This window comes from Sylvia atricapilla, chromosome 2 (assembly GCF_009819655.1).
Source record: "Sylvia atricapilla isolate bSylAtr1 chromosome 2, bSylAtr1.pri, whole genome shotgun sequence".
Taxonomy (NCBI): Eukaryota; Metazoa; Chordata; class Aves; order Passeriformes; family Sylviidae; genus Sylvia; species Sylvia atricapilla.
In genome coordinates, this window is record NC_089141.1 from 39,230,531 (window position 1) to 39,249,144 (window position 18,614).

General features: G+C 38.8%; 1 protein-coding gene and 1 long non-coding RNA gene across 2 annotated transcripts in view; both read right to left on the minus strand.

The window, feature by feature from the left end:
- The window catches only part of LOC136357581 (uncharacterized), a 391,604-nt gene that overhangs the window by 126,917 nt on the left and 246,073 nt on the right, over nt 1-18,614 (minus strand). The window lies entirely within an intron of this gene.
- On the minus strand, nt 11,195-15,570 carry MMP7 (matrix metallopeptidase 7). The gene is made up of 6 exons (XM_066339297.1): nt 15,395-15,570; nt 14,627-14,850; nt 14,372-14,520; nt 12,600-12,725; nt 11,914-12,075; nt 11,195-11,384 (listed from the first exon to the last, which is right to left on the minus strand). The coding sequence occupies exons 1-6, from the start codon at nt 15,509-15,511 to the stop codon at nt 11,362-11,364; spliced, it is 801 nt and encodes a 266-aa protein (XP_066195394.1). The 5' UTR covers nt 15,512-15,570; the 3' UTR covers nt 11,195-11,361.

The following is an 18,614-nucleotide window of genomic DNA, read 5'->3' on the forward strand; positions in this document are numbered from 1 at the left end:
CTCCACATCCCCCTGCCCCTGCCAGGACACTCTGCCATCCCAGCTACCAGCCCAGGACTTTTCCACTGTTTCCAGCTTGGTGCTCTGAGGATCCTACAAAGGCACTGAGACCAAATTGCCCTGAGTTTTTGTGAAGTCCTCAAGGTTCTCAGTACTGTTTTGTTATTAATGCTGTAGTTGTTGCTTTTTTGTTTGCTTTGTTATGCATATTAGTAACTGCTATTTCTATTCCCAAATCTTTTGCCTAAAAGCTTTTAACTGCAAATTTATAATTGCAAAAAAAGGTGGGGGAGTGGTTTACATTCTCCATTCCAAGGGAAACTCCACCTTTCCTTGGCAGATACCTGTCTTCCCAAACCAAGACAACTTAGCTTGATGTCTGCTCTGATGTACAGATCCCACTTTAAAATTAGTTTTTATTCTCCACCCCAAGATGCCTTATTCCAAACACAATAGATGACACTGTGCTTCACACCCTATGTAATTTTTATATTCTTAGACATCGGAGTTGGAGCAACACTGCTAGCTTACAGCAAAGTATTTCAATCAGGAAAAGACAGGAACATGTAACATGTTTTGCTGAAATACTAGCAAGGGCAGCTTGCCAATTCTTGCTTCTTGGCAACACAAAGTTAACCCTTGAGCTTTGTAGAAGGAGAGATAAAAACACAGGTTGACCAATGTGTCAGTCTCCTTAATCTGGACCATTAGCAAATCTGAGTTTCTTCATGCAATTTGTTTTTTTTTTCTTTGAAGTAAGGAATTAAGTTCTAAATTATATTGACACAACCAGGATTAGCCATATTTTTTAAGAATCTGTGCCCACATTAAGCATCAGCATCTTACAGTGTCCATTGCTAAAACTATCTTGACTTTCTTACCAATCTGTTTGTTTGCCTATGCATTATTACAGTTTCATCAGCTCAAAAGAGCCTGAGCCCTAATTCTGGCCTTTGCAGGTCATGCATGACTGCTGCTGTTGCAAGGAGTATTCAGCTCTCTTGTATTTGTACTGGAGCTGAGGCTGGCTTGTGTTCACTGACTTTTTAAAAGTTTTGGTTTCTTCTCTTGTGTTTGGGAAGGAGGAGGATCCTAGTGCTCTTCTTGTTTCCATTACTCATTCATTCATCCCTGTTGTGAACATATTGCTGTGGTAATTTTTTGTGGGGAAAAAAAAAGTTCCAGAGACACTAATCTGACCTCATTGCAAACCTACTAGAAAATTAATGATATCAAGGCCATTTACAGAGAGAAAAAAAATCAAAAATTAGACAGAAAATGGTTTAAAATAGAGGCTAGAAGAGTCTGATGAAGACAGTTCAATAAAAATTGTGCTTCCTTTATATTTCTGTTTTTGTATATTCTGGAAAATAATACTTTTCCTTTTTCCCGCTGCTGAATATTGCACTGATATTGGCGAGGTATTCTACTTTTCATTTCTTGAGCAGACACAGAGATTGAAGAAACAGTAGATATAATAAGAAAACTTATTAGTTATTATTCTAACAACTAATAAAGTAATATTAAATGATGATGATGTTATTTAAAAAGAAGTGAGGCAAGCAGCTTTTGCTGATCTTGTCAGAGTGCAGAGGAGTTGGATAATGCAAATGGGTGCATGGCACTGATGGTGGCCAGGTAAACTCTTTGCTTTGGGATGGATGCTCTTAGTTGAACAGGATGAAGTCTGGCCTCTATTTGCACTGATTCTAATAACAAAAATCCTGAACCCAGTCTGATTAGGTCTGGTGCAATTGTTAAGCTTACTAGGAGCTGTAGTATGTGTCATCTCACAGGTTGGTATGCCCTTGCAACTAAAAAGGTAAAAAGCTATTTCAGAGTGTGGTTTGGAAACATGACTAATATTTTTCCGACAGATCTTTTTGAAACAATCCTTCTATATTTTTCTCTTTTCTCAACACTTCGAGTGACATGAAGGTGTCACACTTGGTTTTGAAGAACATTACTTTTATGCACTTCTTTTATATAGATTGACATTTCTGGGAGAGGTGTGTCTTGAGAAATCATAGCAGAGAGCAAGGAAAGAAAACAACAGATGGTTGCAATCCCAGTGTATGTCCGTCAGTCTCCTCTAGACAGTATTCTCTTCCTATGTATTAGTTGTGTTGTATTATCTGATTAGCAGTCTCTTTTATTCAAATACTTCTATTATTCTTTTTATTAAAATAAAAAAAAAATCATGGAAAGATGGCTAATAAGATTCAACTAAGCGGGAATTAAAAGAGTGCTGTGCCACCTCTCATGACATAATCTACTGCAGAGACACCTGAATCATAAAAGATTGTCTTACATGCTATGTCAAAACTTATATTTGTACTATGACTTTGGGGAGTTACCAATATATTTTTAAAACAACAGTATTGTCTTGTTGTCATTGACTTAGATTTATGAGTTTCTGAGAATTGGAAGAGAGTTTAAATCTACATCATGAAATATTGGAGGAGAACTATTTAACTGTTTAATAAAGTCTGCCCCAGATTTCATTCACTATATGGTAATATTGCAATTAATAAATCCAGAATAGCAGCCATAGGCATCTTCAGATGAATCTCTAGGAAATTCCAAGCCCAGCAGGTGTTTCCTAGGAGAAAAAAATGTAAGACAGTGAAATGTTTTCCTTTAACAACCTTAAGTGAAAAGAGACAGAGACATTTACAGAGACAAAGAAGGGAACATCCCATCTGTGGACTTGAAATGAGGTCTGCATGGAGCCCATGTGCCATAGGCTGAGCTCTCCCTCCTGCCTCTTCCCACTGACCCAAAGACATGGCTCATGGCCCTTGCGACAGCCACCACCAACATTCTGCCCACTGTGACGCAGCCACCTCAGCACTCGGGGAGCCAGGGCTCATGGAAGGCCCAGAAAATTACAAAATTTCTTCTAAAAAGCAGCTACATTAAAACTCCACAGTTAAAGGACTAGAAGATTCCCAAGATTATGTTTTCTTTGCCAAACTTGACTTATTCTACCTGATCTTCACTGCCATCCCTGTCTCTAATGTTTGGACTTCTCTTTCTATTTGAAAAGAATACTTATATAATTTTTGTACGACCAATATACTGTTCAGAGTCTTATCTAATAAGCTTGCTTTGCAGTCCTTTTATTTCCTTTAAAAGTGTTTGCTGATTAGTAAAAGATGTAATTGTTTTTATTTTTAAATAGCCAAGCTTTCTAGATCAGCTGCAAAGAATCCTTAAATTTAGATTGTATTAATTCAGAGCCTGGCACTCTGTGACAGTGCATTGCAAGGAAGGCAGCACTGAGCCATTGAGCAGTCTACTTCAACTATACTGCTGCCAAGTTTTATTCCTTTTTTCCCCTAATTTTTTAATTTTATTGCATATCCTGAAATAAGATGGAATGTCTAGTAGGTTTCATATATGTTCTTGTTTGTTCTTATTTCTGTTGTGGAAAAACAGTCAAGAAAACTAATCAATTCTGATGTATAAAACACAGACCAAACTCCTTCTGAAAGCAAGAAACACTGTTTGTTATTTAGCAGCTGAAAAATCTGTAAATTATGTCTGTCATAGGGTTCCATGCTTTCAGTATTGATGGCCTTAAAATGGTTTCATCCACTTCAGCTGATCCTTTTTCCAGATAGTAATTATGACTGATGTCTTTTAAGCAAAGGCTGCAGATATGTCTGTTGTTGCTATGAAAATGCATGTGAACTAGGTCACTGCTGCAATATGCTGGAATATGAGTCTTCATTTTAAAAATGTTTTAAATTCCAGAGGATTCTGCTTCTGTTTCTGCTCAAATCTACCTTAATAGTTAGATGAAATATTTGTACTGGAATTAGTTTGGTCAGGCCATCATTTTGTTTGACAAATTGGGTCACCTTTATGGGAATTAACAGTTTGTGAGCTCCAGGCTCATTTGGGGTTTTGACACACTGCTCATGGTGAGCACCACGATATTGGCACACTTGGACCAATACTGTAACAATGACATAAAGTAGCTGGAAAGCACATTGTCCTGCAATAGTGAGGGTGAAATATCAGACTTTGGTCCTGAACTGAAAAAATGTGCTGCGGGACTCAAGAAGAGAAAAACCAGTATCACAAGAAGCTGTTTTCCATCAGTAACTCTTGGTACTTTGAGACATCTTTTCTAAATATCTCAGCTCCTCACTGTCATTGCCTGTACATCCCTCTTCTCTTAATCTCACTTTTTTTGTTTAAGTCATTTGCTGACACAAATACCTGGGAATCCTCTGAGGTCAAATCACAACAGTCCTTTTTGGCACCTAATGAGTGGCTCAAAGGGTTTGAGATAATGACAGATTTCATTGGAATGTGCAAGATTGAATTCATAGCTGTTCTTGCTATTTAGGCATTGATTGAGAGGCCCCTGTGCTTGCTTGCCTGACTTTGAAAACAGCAAGGGAAATGTGTCTGGACTGGCAGATGGCCTGGGCATCACTGCTGTCTGTATTCCTGTGCTGGGCAGGCTGGAACTCCAGTGGGAACTGGAATTGAAAGGACTGTGACCTGTGGATGAATCCATTCAAGAGCAGGACATCCTGAAGCAGCTGTGGCCATGGCCAAGTCTCCAACAGAACACATCTCAAAGCATTGATGGCGGTGATTATGGAAGGGATTGTGGCCCGTGTTGAAGCAGGTACACTTCCAGGCATCTGTGGCTGTAGATGATGCACATCGGCTTGTGAATGCACAGTTGATAGCATATGATACATGAAATTAAATTTGAAGTAATTACAAAAATGGTACTTTTTCCTGTGCTTTATAGACATAGCCTAGAAATGACATGCCAACAGGGAAGAATGTAACTTTCACAGTTTGTCTCTCTGATAGCACAAATTACCAGATGATGTTTCTTTGTCAACTCTTTAAATTACTACTTGAAGTAAAAAATGCATTTAGGCACTTAAGGGTTGATTTATAAAACTTCTGTTTAATTTTATGTAGGTTTTTTGCATCATTTACTTGGTAAAGAAAACCTTGATCTCATGAGTGATAAAAGGCATTGAAGATGTGAAAAAAAATTGTGGTATTCTTAGAATGGATGAGTAGATTGCACTACAATATATTTTATACTAATAGATATAGTGGCAACATTTTACATGTGAAGTGGAGAAGCTACAGGTGCCTGGAGGAATGTCAGGCAGGTTGACAAAATACTCTAGACACAGGGTAATTTTAAAACAAAGTGTTTCGTCTGATCACGACCTTCCAGGGTATTCACACTGAAGTTCTTGCTAGGTAATTTTCTAGATTGTTAAATTAACTAGTGCTAAAGTACTACTTCAAGCATGTAATTAATTTGTGGGAGAAGGGTGAATATTATTTTTTACTTCCTCTTCTGTAATAACAAGGAGGCCAAACAAACAGAACTGAGGGCCAATCATTTTTGGTGTCATATAAATATGATGAAAGCCCAGCTAACAACTGAAAGATTTACAACAGAAATTAGAGCTAAGAGATAACATTGCAATAAAATTTCAGAAAGACAGAGTGCAAAGGTTAGGGTTAGTGCTTTAAGTGATAAGTATGCTGGATTCCTAAGCATCTTTTTGTTGAAATCCAGTGTTAAACCAGAACATGAAGATGGGCAGTGTAATGGGGGGTGGAATTTGCATGGGCTTTTCTAAAGGTTCTATGAGAGAACATGGAATGAGCTGACCTGGCAAGCAACCAGGATCTGCATAGATGGCAGACACTTCCAAATAGGTGGTCTCATTCTCCACTTTGCATAAAAGGAGTGTGTACAGGGCATCCCACATGCACATTTGTGTGCTGCAGACAACATTTTGTGGGAGCAAATAGCTCGGTGAAAGTACTGATCATTAATTATCCATTGTCTTGATGATGATTTGAGATATGTATGGACTCTGAGCTGTTGGAATTATGGAAATAGCCTGATAGTGATATAATACAAACATTCTGCTTCATAGCTGTAGCAAACATGAGTAAGAGAAGTGTTTTCTTCCTCGATCATATTTCTTAATATCATAAAGAATTCTACTCACTGCTAAATTAAAATAATATCTTTTTGCATCAGGACTGGATGATCACCTGATTTACAGGTTTGGAAAATTATCTCAAGGAGAGCTCTTGGTTTAGTTTTATTTGCAAAGTTAAGGCACACTTAAAAGAATATTGTGCCAGTATTAGAGTAGTGCTAGCATTTTGACTTCTGCTCAAATTATTACCTAGCTTTTCACTTCTTGGAGATAAAAGCTTACATCTTTTTATGCAAAGAATCAATCCTCATTCTTATTTCTGGCAGTGAAGGCAGGAATGAAGAAAATAACGTAACCAGAGAGAAAAAGTTAAAACTGTTCTTCAGCTCATGATTCTTTCCCACCTCTTCTTGGACTCTGTCCATCCATATCTGGAACCTCTAGAAAATACTAGAAGAAGTTTGAGGCAAAAATATCTCTGCTAAGACAAATTACCAACAACAGCACCATTATTATATACTTTTCTACTTCAAAGCAATTGTCAGTTTGTACTGCATATTCCCCCAAATATTCAAAAATAGATCAGCATTGGGAGCATTAAAGCAACAGCTAGGAAGTCTCAGTGTATTTTGCAGTATTTTTCTTTTTCATCCGTTTCATCCTGCTGTGAGTTGTTGTTGCAACCATCATGAGAAAGAAAGGCTCTGCTAGACATAAATACTATGATTATAATGAGAGCAATTCTTTTCAAAGAAAAAATAAGACAGTGATGTTTCAAGCTGTTCCTGATCCTAGCTCCAATCACAAATTACAAGGACATTATTTTTGATCTTTTACTAATCTCATTTTTGTAAAGAACGAATTGTTTTTATATTGGGGAACCATTCATTTCAGAGCGCTGGTTGAACTTGGACTGAATTAATTGTCAAAAGTAATATGCAATCAGGAGTACTACCATGACACTGTCCTGTAATTGAAAAGAAAAGATATTTAACATTAGAGACTCAATTTTACCTTCAGAATTTTTGCACAAACAACAGTTAGTGGAATGGCATTCCCATGGTCTTGGCATTCCTGTGAGTATGCTCACTCATACTGTATTCTGTAACTCGTGCCTGAACTGTGTCAATTGGTGTTGATTGCAAACTGTTTTTTTGGCACCACCTTACTTTGCTCCTAGATATCTCTGCTTTGTGGCAAGAATTCATCTAGAGAAAGGCCACAGTACTACCACAGATCCCTTTCAGCCTCATTATGGCCTCTAGACCAGGGCAGTGCCCCTTGGTCGTGGGACAGTGATTCTGAAAAGAGCTTGAAATCTTGGTAGATAGGTAGATCCACACGACCTTCTAATGTGAAGTAGTCACTAAAATGTTAGATGCAGTTCTTAACCAGCCTTTGTAGACAAGGCGCTTCCTTTTCCCTATAGTTAAGTCTTGCAATGTTAGCACAACTGGTTAAATTTAGGTGGATCCTTCCTTTGGTATTCAGCTAAACAGTGAGCCACCATTTACCACCATACCCTCATGCTTAGTAGCTGTTAGGCTACATAAATATATCTAAACCTTCCAAATTCCATGTATAAATTTGAGTCACCACTGTCATTGAATACCCTGTGTTAACGAATTCCATGACTGAATTGCTTGCAATGAAAAAATGTACATTCTTCTTAATTTGAAATCTTCCACAGCATTTAATTGAGAGTGTGTTGCTGTTTGAGATGCAAGAAATACTCACTCTCTCATTGCACACAGTATAGAAGCTCTGTCAGATCATTTCATGTGGCCAAGTAGAAGGCGTCTAATGTTTTCTGTTTTCCAGATATGGATAGACTTCCATATTTTTCTATATAATTGAGCAGCTTGCTGCTTCTCTCTGTGATTCTTGTTTTATTGTCTGTAAACTTTATTTTTAGGACTGACAGGAAACAGTAACAATTTTCACCCCCTAATAATTTTCTTCAGCCTTCTCCAACAGTGATTACCTGTAGCTTTTTGGCTTGTGGTGGTTCCTGCTGTAAAAATAGCCAACACAGATAATATTTTCTTTAGTCTTTTCCTAACATTTTTACTTTAATAGATAAACCCAAAATAATTCCATTGACGTCAGTGGAGCTACTTCATACTGGCATTGCTGAAACTGAAAACACCATAATGATGCCATTAAGAGCATCCTGTTTGAGGCAGGTGTTGTTGAAGATAAAATTTTACAAAAACAAAAAGGAAAAAGGCACCTTCAGATGCTTTACATTTGAAGATTAATGATTTGGGATTAATTTCTCAGTTAACACTGTGAAGAAAAAGTCAAGAAGACATTACTGGGACAGGGCATATTTACACTTTTGGAGCTCATCAAGTCTTTCCCATCACGTATCTGTGAGCTTTTTGTGTGTGACAGCTTCAATATGCATTGCTAAGGTTGCTGATATCATTAATTTTCTTTTTCTGAGATCTTATTCCCTTGTTAATACCAGGTATAGCAGGTAATGATTTTGTCCTCTAAGAATATCACTCTGTATGTTGATGGAGTGGGTTCAGGGTACCTAAATGACTGGATAAGTCCTCATAATAGCTTTTCTAGATAGTACAGAAGTAGAGTTTTCCCTTTACGTGTGCATGGTCAAAGGACCCACAAGAAATATTAACATATTTGAGAATTCATTTGCTGCTTGTTGTACTATCTGGAATGGCAAAGATGCATTTAAACATACTTTTATTTGAAAGAACAGTAGTAAAAGCAAATAAAAACTCAAATTCCCAAAATATGTTGTGGTTAGCCACTTCTTCTTTGGTATGAAAAAGCAGGGACAAGATGCTGTTAGAGTAAACATAGGGTGACTAGATGTCCTCAGATGTGGATTAGAGAGAGCATGTAAAAACTGTCACAGAATGCAGTGGGATAAAGTGAAGGAGGAAGAGGCAGCAGCACGCTGGTAGATTTGCTGTTGTCCCTGATTTCCCCCAACGATGGTATGTATGGTAGTAGCTGCCCAGCTGTGTGCTCGCAGACAAGACACACTTTGCAGCAGGGTGCAAAGCCAGTGCACTGTGCCGAGCTGTGCCACTAGATGGAGGCAAATACTGCACACTTCACGTCTGCTAAGCAGGGTTAGATGTGCCAATAGCAGCTGTTTTCCCCAAACCAGAGGTCCCATATGGGACTTGAAAAGCAATAGGAGCTCAACAAGAAGTAAAATGCTGCTGGCAGCCTCATCAGTGGTAGCTTTGCCATCTCTGAGGACAAAATTCCTGGCTTCTCTTTTATTTCACTTCCTGTGGATATGCTAATTCGGTGCTGCTGCCTCTCTTGAGTTGTATCCTCCAAGACAGGAGGGTGCCTCACTGCCACCTGTGCTGGCCCTGCTGCAGGCCAGTCACCTCATGTGGTCACAGGAAGCTGTCTCCCAGATGTGTTCCATTGTCAGGACAGTATTCCTAGGAATACACATCTGGGTTTTATCCCATTCATGTCAGTTCATAAGGGTATTAATTATACTGTAGAAAACAAATCTACTACTTTCAGTCAAGTATTTGCTCTCCTGGGTTCATTTGTCACAGTGCCTCCTCCAGCATTTTGCATGAATTGTTCTGTGTGGCCTTAGGAGTGTTTTTTTCTGCACAGTCTTTCCTTTGATGAAGCCTGTCTTCTGTGGCTCTTTTCTCTTTACGAAGGATTAGCAAATGACTTGAGCTTTATAAAGAGCCTGGTGTGTCTGCTTTGTCCTTTGTTCCCCGTGGTGACTTTGGCCAAAAGAACAGGGTACTTTCTGTCAACATTGCGTCTCTCCAAGGCCCCCAGGTCAACCCAAGTTGATTGAGCATCCCTTGTTCATAGTGTTTAATACAGATTGGATCTGACTTTCCATTCTGGGGCTTCAAGTCTTTTCTTATACCTCCAGACACCTGTGTCTCAGAATAATATCCACTTACCACCAGCTACTTCATCTTTGAGCTTTGTGTGGAAGAAAGGTCTGGTAACTGATGGGAACATTTTCAAACCAGCATTGATATTGCACGGATGCTTTGGTTGTTGCTCAGCAGCCTTTACATTAAGTAAAGACTTTTCAGCTTCTCACACCACCCCACCAGTGAGGAGGCTGAAGGGTATAAGAAGCTGGAAGGGGACACATCTGGGACTCAAACTGGCCTGGGGGACACTCCATGCTACAGGATGTCATGATCAGTATATAAACTAGAGGGAAAGCTGACCAGAGACTTCTGCTTGGGCACTGCCTGGGCATTGGTCTGTGAGTGGGGAGCAATTCATTGTGCATAATTTGCTTTATATATTTCTCCTCCTCCTCCTCCAGATGTGACCAGAGCATGTTAAACCAAATTTGTTATGAATACCCACTGTGTTAGTTAAATAGTCACTGTCTTAGTTAAATAGTCACTGGTCACAATGTTGATTCATTTGCTCTCAAAGTTGCAGTGTGTTCTCGAGTTGTGTTGTGTAAGGAGCACATTCCCTGCTGTGCTGTGTCACCTCTGGGGCTGGGTTGATGTTCCTTGTACTGGGTAACATTGGTTTAGGAGACGGTAAAGATGCTGGCCGTGACACTGAGCTGGTGTTGGTGCTCCACATCTCTGTGAGCAGGGAGCCATCTGTCGGAAACTATTAATAAATACACCTTCTACCTTGCTCATTTTGAAGATTTTGAGGATTTTTGAAAACCTAGGGAGAATCCCTGGGTTTTTTTTTTTTTTTTTTTTTTTTTTTTTTTTTTTTTGTTATTTTGTTTCTGGTTTTATTTGGTTTTGTTTTAATTTTTATTTTTATTTAAAAATACCCAAGAGAATTTGAATATCACAGAGGACAATGGGAATCCCAGTCCAATACTTCTCAAACCTGCTTGTCTGAAAAATCAGGGAGGACATGATGGTGAGAAGCTTTTCCCTTTGGAAAAACATCCCAGCCCATACTGAAGGAAGCACTGTGGGGACCTCCTCTGTGTGTGAGCCATATGGGAAGCATGCTGGTCCTGAGGAGTTAATACTGTGAAGTGGCAGGACATGCATGGGAATTGAAAGCAAATCAGGAACTGGGTTTGTTCTTACATCAGTAAATGCACATGGGCTCTTTAGGTGCCTATAAGCCTATTCACAAAGATACTTGTCTGACTGTCTATCATGCATGCGAGAGTAACTTAATTCCTCAGTGAAATGGCAGAAGAAAAAAGAAAACATTAGAAAACAGAGTATACTTTTATTATTATTATTATTATTATTATTATTATTATTATTATTATTATTAGGTGAAATTGTGTAAAGTGCAAATAAATCAATACAAAAATTCAGGGAGAGAAAGTGCAGCTCAGAGTTTATCATCTTAATTAGCCAGAGGATTAAAATTGGTTTGGAACACCAAAACAATGAGATGTGGATTCTTTGATCTTCTTTAAGCAGTTTCTTCAAGAGTTGGATGACTTTTTCCCTGTAGAAAAGAAGCACAAAACATTGAGACCCTACTGAAAACTGACAATGCAGACAGATGTTTTATTCCTTGTGTTGCTCTAGCATGCCCTGAGTCAAGCAGTGCCTAAAGAAAAGCAAACCTGACAAATTTTGTGGGGTCATTATAGTTGTGTTCCCTTGTTGCTGAGGAATTTCTGCCTTTACTGAATTTGTTGAATGACAGAGTACCTCTCCTTTCCTGCCAGTAGCACCACTCACTGAAACAGCTCATTTACAGAGCAAGAGCCACAAGATTTTCTTGGCAGAATGCAGATGTGTGGGAAGACAGAGCATCAGGCCATGCACCGCTGCTTTGTCACCTCTTGTTTGCAGTAGGAACAGGCTACAGAGGAAACAGTGAGTGGAAAGAGTATGCAGGAGTTTGTTTTTCCTAAGTTTGTTCACTTTCATTCTTTTTGGTAATACAATGATGCCCCTGCAATCAGGGAGAGTAAAACCTGTACCCCCATAGGTTTTGTCTTGAAAATCAAATTTCATAATGAGTTTACCATATAACTTCTGAATTCCTTGCCTATCGTCTGCTGGAAGTCTGAAGTTTTCTGGGTTCTGATAGGAGTAGATAGGGTACATTAGAGCTCCTTGGACATTTGAATGGTCAAGTCCCAAAGAATGGCCAAATTCATGAGCAGCAACGAGGAACAAATTGACATCTGCAACACAGAAGCACATAAATGTATGTTAAAGGTATGGAATTTCTTTTTTAAATACAATTAATTGAAATAGCAGGAGAATCTGTATATTTCAATTCATCTTGGAATGAAACCCCAGACTTTGGTTCAATTATTGTTGGGCTTTTTTACATAACTGTAATATTTTATAAAAAATCTACTGATTCCTTGCATATGCATCTAGAGACCCTGAGTCTCTTTCTGACTCTGCATTTAGTCAACCTCATTCCTAGAAGCAAGTCATTTTATCTTTTCACAATTTATGTAGAAAAAAAGGAGGTCATAGTCCTTGTCTTGCCTGCAAAAAGTGCTTTGAAATATGGACAGAACAAGGCGTCATGTAGCTGTTCCTGGTAATGAAGCATAAACGCTTAAAAAAGTAGTTGAAAACAATAGAAATGTTAGTACTGAAGTAGTACTGAAGGTTGAGGAGTAATTGCAAGCATTTCCTGTGGCTGTGTTCTTCCAACATGTACAATATTTACCTTTCCCTTTCAGAGTTTTACCTCGATTGACTTCTGACCATTTTTCATCATCATCAAAATGAGCGTCTCCACCAAGCCCTTCTCCAGGTGCAAACGCGTGGGCCAATGTGCCACCATTTCCATCGAAAGGGGATCCATCACCATGCTCTGCATTTGAAATAAATCAGTGTCATCAGATGAGATCAGTTGTCATATTTAAATTCAGCAAATTGAAACATGCTGTTGGTTTGTGCTAGTTTTTCTGGTTGCCAATCCTTAAAAAAAATCTTACAACTTTTTGTAAGCAATGGTTGTGAAAATGGTTGTGAAAATGAGGAGTGAGGCTTAGGGAAACACTCCAAATTCATGACTGAAGTTCAAATTTTTTATTTGGTAGTTCAGTTTGCTGCATGTTTCAGAAAGAGCTGAATATTTTTTTCCTGAGCTTTTGTCAGAAGTGTGGTTCTGAGGCAGCAATCAGAGACTATTTCAGAATAAATACTTAATGCTTGACAACATTGTTAACATCTGAATGTTTTTGATGTTGAAAAGTGCTGGGTAATATTAGTTGTAGACATTCTCACTTGCACTGATTTTAGTGTGAGATGGTGATTTGGGATAGATAACCATGTTTCTGAAAAGATAAGTTCATTCATTCCCAGCTTTGAGGTATGGTCGATTATCTACTTCTGTCACAGTGCAGGTGGGATATTACTGTTTCCTACCTCAAGTTCAAGAGCTGGATTGGAGTTGTATCAACTTTGAAAACTTCCCTCTCCCTTGTGGTGAGTCTCTGACTTTATTGAGGAGTAGTTGGGAAATCAGATGTCATTCTATGTCCTTTCCCCCAGACCGTGTGGATGGCCCTTAGGGCACGACTAACACAGGCAGAAGAGACCTAATCCTAGTGTGTGTCATGGGATTAAAACCCATTCCAGCTTGCAGGGTCATTTCTCACTTAGATTGGGACATCTTTATGGCACCATGATGTTCTTCCCATCAGTGACACACAGGCTTTGGACATTTTGGTGTTCATATGCAGACATCTGCTTGCAAGCTAGGTGTTTCATTTTCACTTACAGTCAATGGAGCTCTAGTAAATATTGTCAATGGATCTAGAGAACAAATCAGGTAACCTTAAAGTAGGCATTCAGTTTGTTTTAACTGAGTCAGTTTACATGCCAGGCACAAGTTAAAGGTAGGGCTACATCTGTGGACTATTCCAGATCACAGAAGGACTTTAGAAGTGACTTCTGCTCATCCCCACTTACCATGCTTTGGCTGCACCTTGGTGCAGTCTTGGGCTGCCACATATGATTGATTCCTTCTAGAAGCAAATCGACCAGAATACACTTTCTGTGGCCAAACATAATGCACCCCAGCTGCTAAAGGGTGTTTATTCTAGGAACCAGCCTAGATCTAGGCCTAAGCAAACCTGCCTTAACCTGCTTGAATCCAGCCTGTGGAGGCTGGATCTTCAGAACCTGCTGATTTGCTCTACAGAGGTCTTCCCAGTAGTTTGCACTTTTTATCAAGGCAGAAGGAGCCTTGAACATCTAAATTTAAGTGTCTCATTCTGGAGCTGAATTGTCCCTTCATTTCACAGCTGTGAATCTGAAAAGATTTTTCTTACAGTTTTATATGAGTAAAATTAAATCATAACATACAATTTTGGTGACATGATATAAAGAAAATAAAATTTATGCGACTTTGATTTAATTCCAACCTTTTTGCTTTCTTAAAGCTATGGCCATAAAAATGCATGCTCTGAGTAAAATGGACCATTGTATTTTAAAAATGACAGTTATTCTCACCACGACGTGCAAATCTAATCTCAATGTCTGCCTGGCTCAAGTAGACTCTTCGGAACTGCAGTGGAGTCACATCACTCCAGACCATCAAGGCCCTTTTAATTGCATCATCCACTTTCCTTCTGGGTAGATCAGGTGTATAACTGAGAATCCTGTCAGCAGAGAAAAGCAGGTTAATACCATTTAGGCTGTGAAGGGAACTCATCTAGTTAAATACAAAGTAATCCCCTCCCTTACAAAACCTGAAACATCACTTACTTGTAAGTTAAATGTGTCTTTTTCCACTTTGGAGATCTAGGAAATGTTTGGTATTCTGCTACATCAGGCAAACCACATCTGGGCAATTTCATTATTTCTTCTGTTTCTCTGTCTAATTTTCCAGTTATAGTCAGGTGGAAAAATTTCTGCATTTCTTTAATCCTTTCTGCTATGCTTAGGTTTTGTGTTTTTGTAAAAATTGGAAAGAATTTGTCAAGATATCCCTGGAAGAAGATAGGGAAAATAAAAATTAATATATGTATCTGTGATGTTTTTGCTATTGCATTTTACATTTGGCTGAATTGTTTCATCATCCTGCATCATCCATATCTAGTTTTAGTTGTATCATTCAATTTCAATTTGCCAAATTCTGCTCTCTCAGTAGTATAGATCAGCATATATAAAAAAGAATTGTAAAAGCAATAAAACATTGTAAGTAAGAAATCCTTTTAAGTTACCACAATTTACTGAGCTTTCAAATCTACACCCTTCTAACACAGTACACATAAAATTTTGGACTTATTTTTGACTTATTTTTAAAATTACACATTCCCCTTTATTTACAAGTTGGAACTTGGTCTCTTTTTAAAGTCAGTCTTCGGAGGTTTAGGCTAGTCAGCAAGTTTAAACTGTTTTATATCACATCCGCAAAAACTGTTGTTGTAATGTAAGACAAGGATAATATAAACAGATAGGAAAGGAATGTAGAAACTGAATCAAAAATCAGATTGTTATTAACATAGTTGTGTTTCCTCCCCTCTAACATACCTTTACTTTCTCAAGGTCTACGCTGCTCCATGGTTCTTGTCTCAGGTGTACTGGAAAAGCAGGAGTCTCAGGTAGGAAGATGACAGCACAAAGCAGGAGGTAGTGAATGGTGCCCATCTTGATGAGGAGCCTTGCTGCAGCAGAAAGGATTTGACTTTCTGTCTCCCAAGACCAGAGCTAAAACCCCTTATATAGATCCTGATAGCTCCAAGCAGCAATTACACTGCCTGTGTGTGACTCACTTTTTGGTGTTGGTGTAATGTCATCACCACTCTAAGAAGTAAAGGAAAGCACGTTAAACAAATCTTTCCTGTAACTTCCCTGTTGATGTCACGTCACAGCTAGCAGCCAGCTTTGTCTCGCTCTTTTCGTATTATTCCAGCAGTGAAACCACAGGGTCACAGGGAAGTTCACCTTCTGTAGCTTTATCGGTACAGTTACTGTGTAATCACTTCACACCGTGCTTTTCCCAGGTTCCTTATACACAAAGGCATTTTGCAAGAGCCCTTTGGCTGCCTACCTGTGTCAGTCAATGCAGAGGCACAGAGGAGATGGGTGCGAGCACTGTCCTCACTGCCATTACCTAGGGAGCATGAACAGCACTTTGTAGTTCAGAAAACTCTCAGAGATTTCTGCAGTTTTTACAGACATCAAGAAACAGCTCTTTAAAAGCTCCCTCTAGAACTAGGAGGACATCAGGTGCCTTGCCTTTCAGAAGCATCTCTACATTTGAGAGCTAGATATAGGATATAGCTTACAAGAGTAGGTGAAAGCTCTCAGGGAAAAGAGAAGAGCTTTCCCTAGCTCCTAAAATATGGAGCTATTTTAGACCTGCTGTACCAGTGCAATCTGAGATAGCTGCATGAAGCACTGACAGAGCAAGGTGGCCTCCCTGGACCCCTGACACCAACATTGGTCCCATCTTCACTCCCCTAAATTCCACTGGATAGTTTTTGAGGCCTGGAAACACCAGTCCACAGGCTGGTTTATGATTTTTTTTGTCTCAGGGTGTGCAGTTTTGTGACCATATTACCTCTAATCTGAAGGGAAATATGCATAAATAGGAAAAGAAGGTTGATATTTCTCACACTATGGGAGTTCTTATGGCTATATCTGAACAAGTATGGAAGTGTTTGTGGGTTATTAGCTTGTACCCAATGATGACTGATGGGATCAGAAAGAATTTAATTTCAGAGAAAGATGGTTTATCCTTCACATATCTGAATTATGCAGGAGATTACACAGTGATGTCTGAAACAGTTGCTAAAGGAATGATGCTGTCACCTACTATTGAAAACAGCCTAGCTACCAACATGTGATTAATTTCTGTATGTTTTTGTACCTTGCAGAAAATCAATCCATGTCCAAATATTAAGGTTTGATTAAAGAAACCCAAACATTTTATTGCTAGGAGTAGGTTCACCTTTTTCTTCCTCAACATCTCCCTTTATGTCTGACTGTGGTAGTAAAGTTGGATCTGGACCAGGGTCTGGGTTGGCAGGAGATGAGGATGTGTTTAAAACACTCTGAACTCCATGACTCTTGTGTGTGGGACTGGTTATTTCCTCACAGACAATAGGAATCTGAAGGGCTTCAGAGCTGATGAACTGTTGAGCAACTCGCATATATCTTTAAATGGGCCATGAGCAAAACTGAAAAGGAGAGTTTAAACACAAGAGCCTGATGAAAAAAAGCACAAGCTCTATGCTGTATTTAATTTTCTACTCTAGGCTTGCCAACTCTGGTTTGGTTTTTTTCCAAAAAAAGTGAGAAGATTTTTAAGAACTTTAGGCTTGAATGGAAATAAAAAAGTTCAATGAAAAGACTTTTCATTTCTTTGGGCTCAAAATCAGCATGAATCAGTCAAATTGTAATAAAATCAATATCAAAAAGGAACAGATTCTGTTTCTTTAGATTTAGCTGTGTGAATTTTGCAGACTATATTGCTTTGTCCTGATCTTGAATAGTACAAAATATGATGGGTTAGGAAAAATAATTTCCTGCACAAAAATTGTAGTCATGTGACTCATATTCAGCAGAGAACCTATGTCTATGTTGGAGAGTATGACCTGTGTAGACAAAGATCAAGGAGATCAGAAGTAACACTGTAGAGACATTTAATAACTGAAGTTGCCACGTGGTGAAGATAAAATGACTCCATGATGTTAATTCTGTTAAGAAGACTTACAGCACTGCCATGGAAAAGTTTATACTGTGACATTTTTGAGGAGAGTAAGCCTGCTCTGATCAAGAATGCTTAATGAAACTGTGTCCTATGAGGAACTCATTGGTAGACATCAGATCTTTTGAGTTCTAGAGAAAAATACTTCAGTAAAAAGTAATACCAGTAATAAGTAATACCATCCTTAAAGCATGACTAGGATGAAAAAGTGAAGTAGAAATGAATGATTCAGTAGTGAATGATCACTGTCTTGGTCATTTGACTGGGGCAGAAGGCTCAGCTGAATTCTGCCCAATCTGAATGCAGACAACAGAGTTCATACAAGTTGACAACTGCTTAAAAATCTTTGTGAGTGTTATGGATCTACCTGGGATAGATTAAATTTATTAATAGCAGTGTGTATGGCGCTCTACTCCCATGCTCTGGGTATTGGTGAAGAATGCTCCCACAATGTGAAGACTTCCTCTGCTCACACTTAGCTCTCACACTCTATGGAAGAGACTGGGTGGAAAAGTGTCTGGGAAGTGGACACCTCCTGAATTCACCTGAATTCTCCAAAGGAATATTCTGTATGATATAATGTCATGCTCAGCAGTGAAATGCAGAAGAAGCGGGTGGAGTGAGGGTTGACTTCCAAGGTGGTTATTGCTTGGAGACTGGTTGGACATCAATCTTTTTGCAGCAGGCAGTGAGCCTGTGCAACACTTCCCTCCACCTCTACCCCATCCTTCCATTTATTAAACTGTCTGCACTTCTTATTCTCTCCCACCGTGCATGGGGAACCAGTAAGTAGCTATATGGGTGATTAGATATTGGCTGTTTTCTATCCAATGTGGTGAATATCAAGCAAAAACATATTGCCTGAGAAATGTTTTGTTTGGGTCACTTATAAATTATGCAATATTGTATTTAAAGTCCTACCAAACAGGATAGACCTGTTTTCTTAGGATCTGTAGGACACATGTTTGGTTTCATTCTGTTATCTGGTTATTCAATTTGACTAACTAAAAGTAAAATTCAAACATGGCAAATATCTTT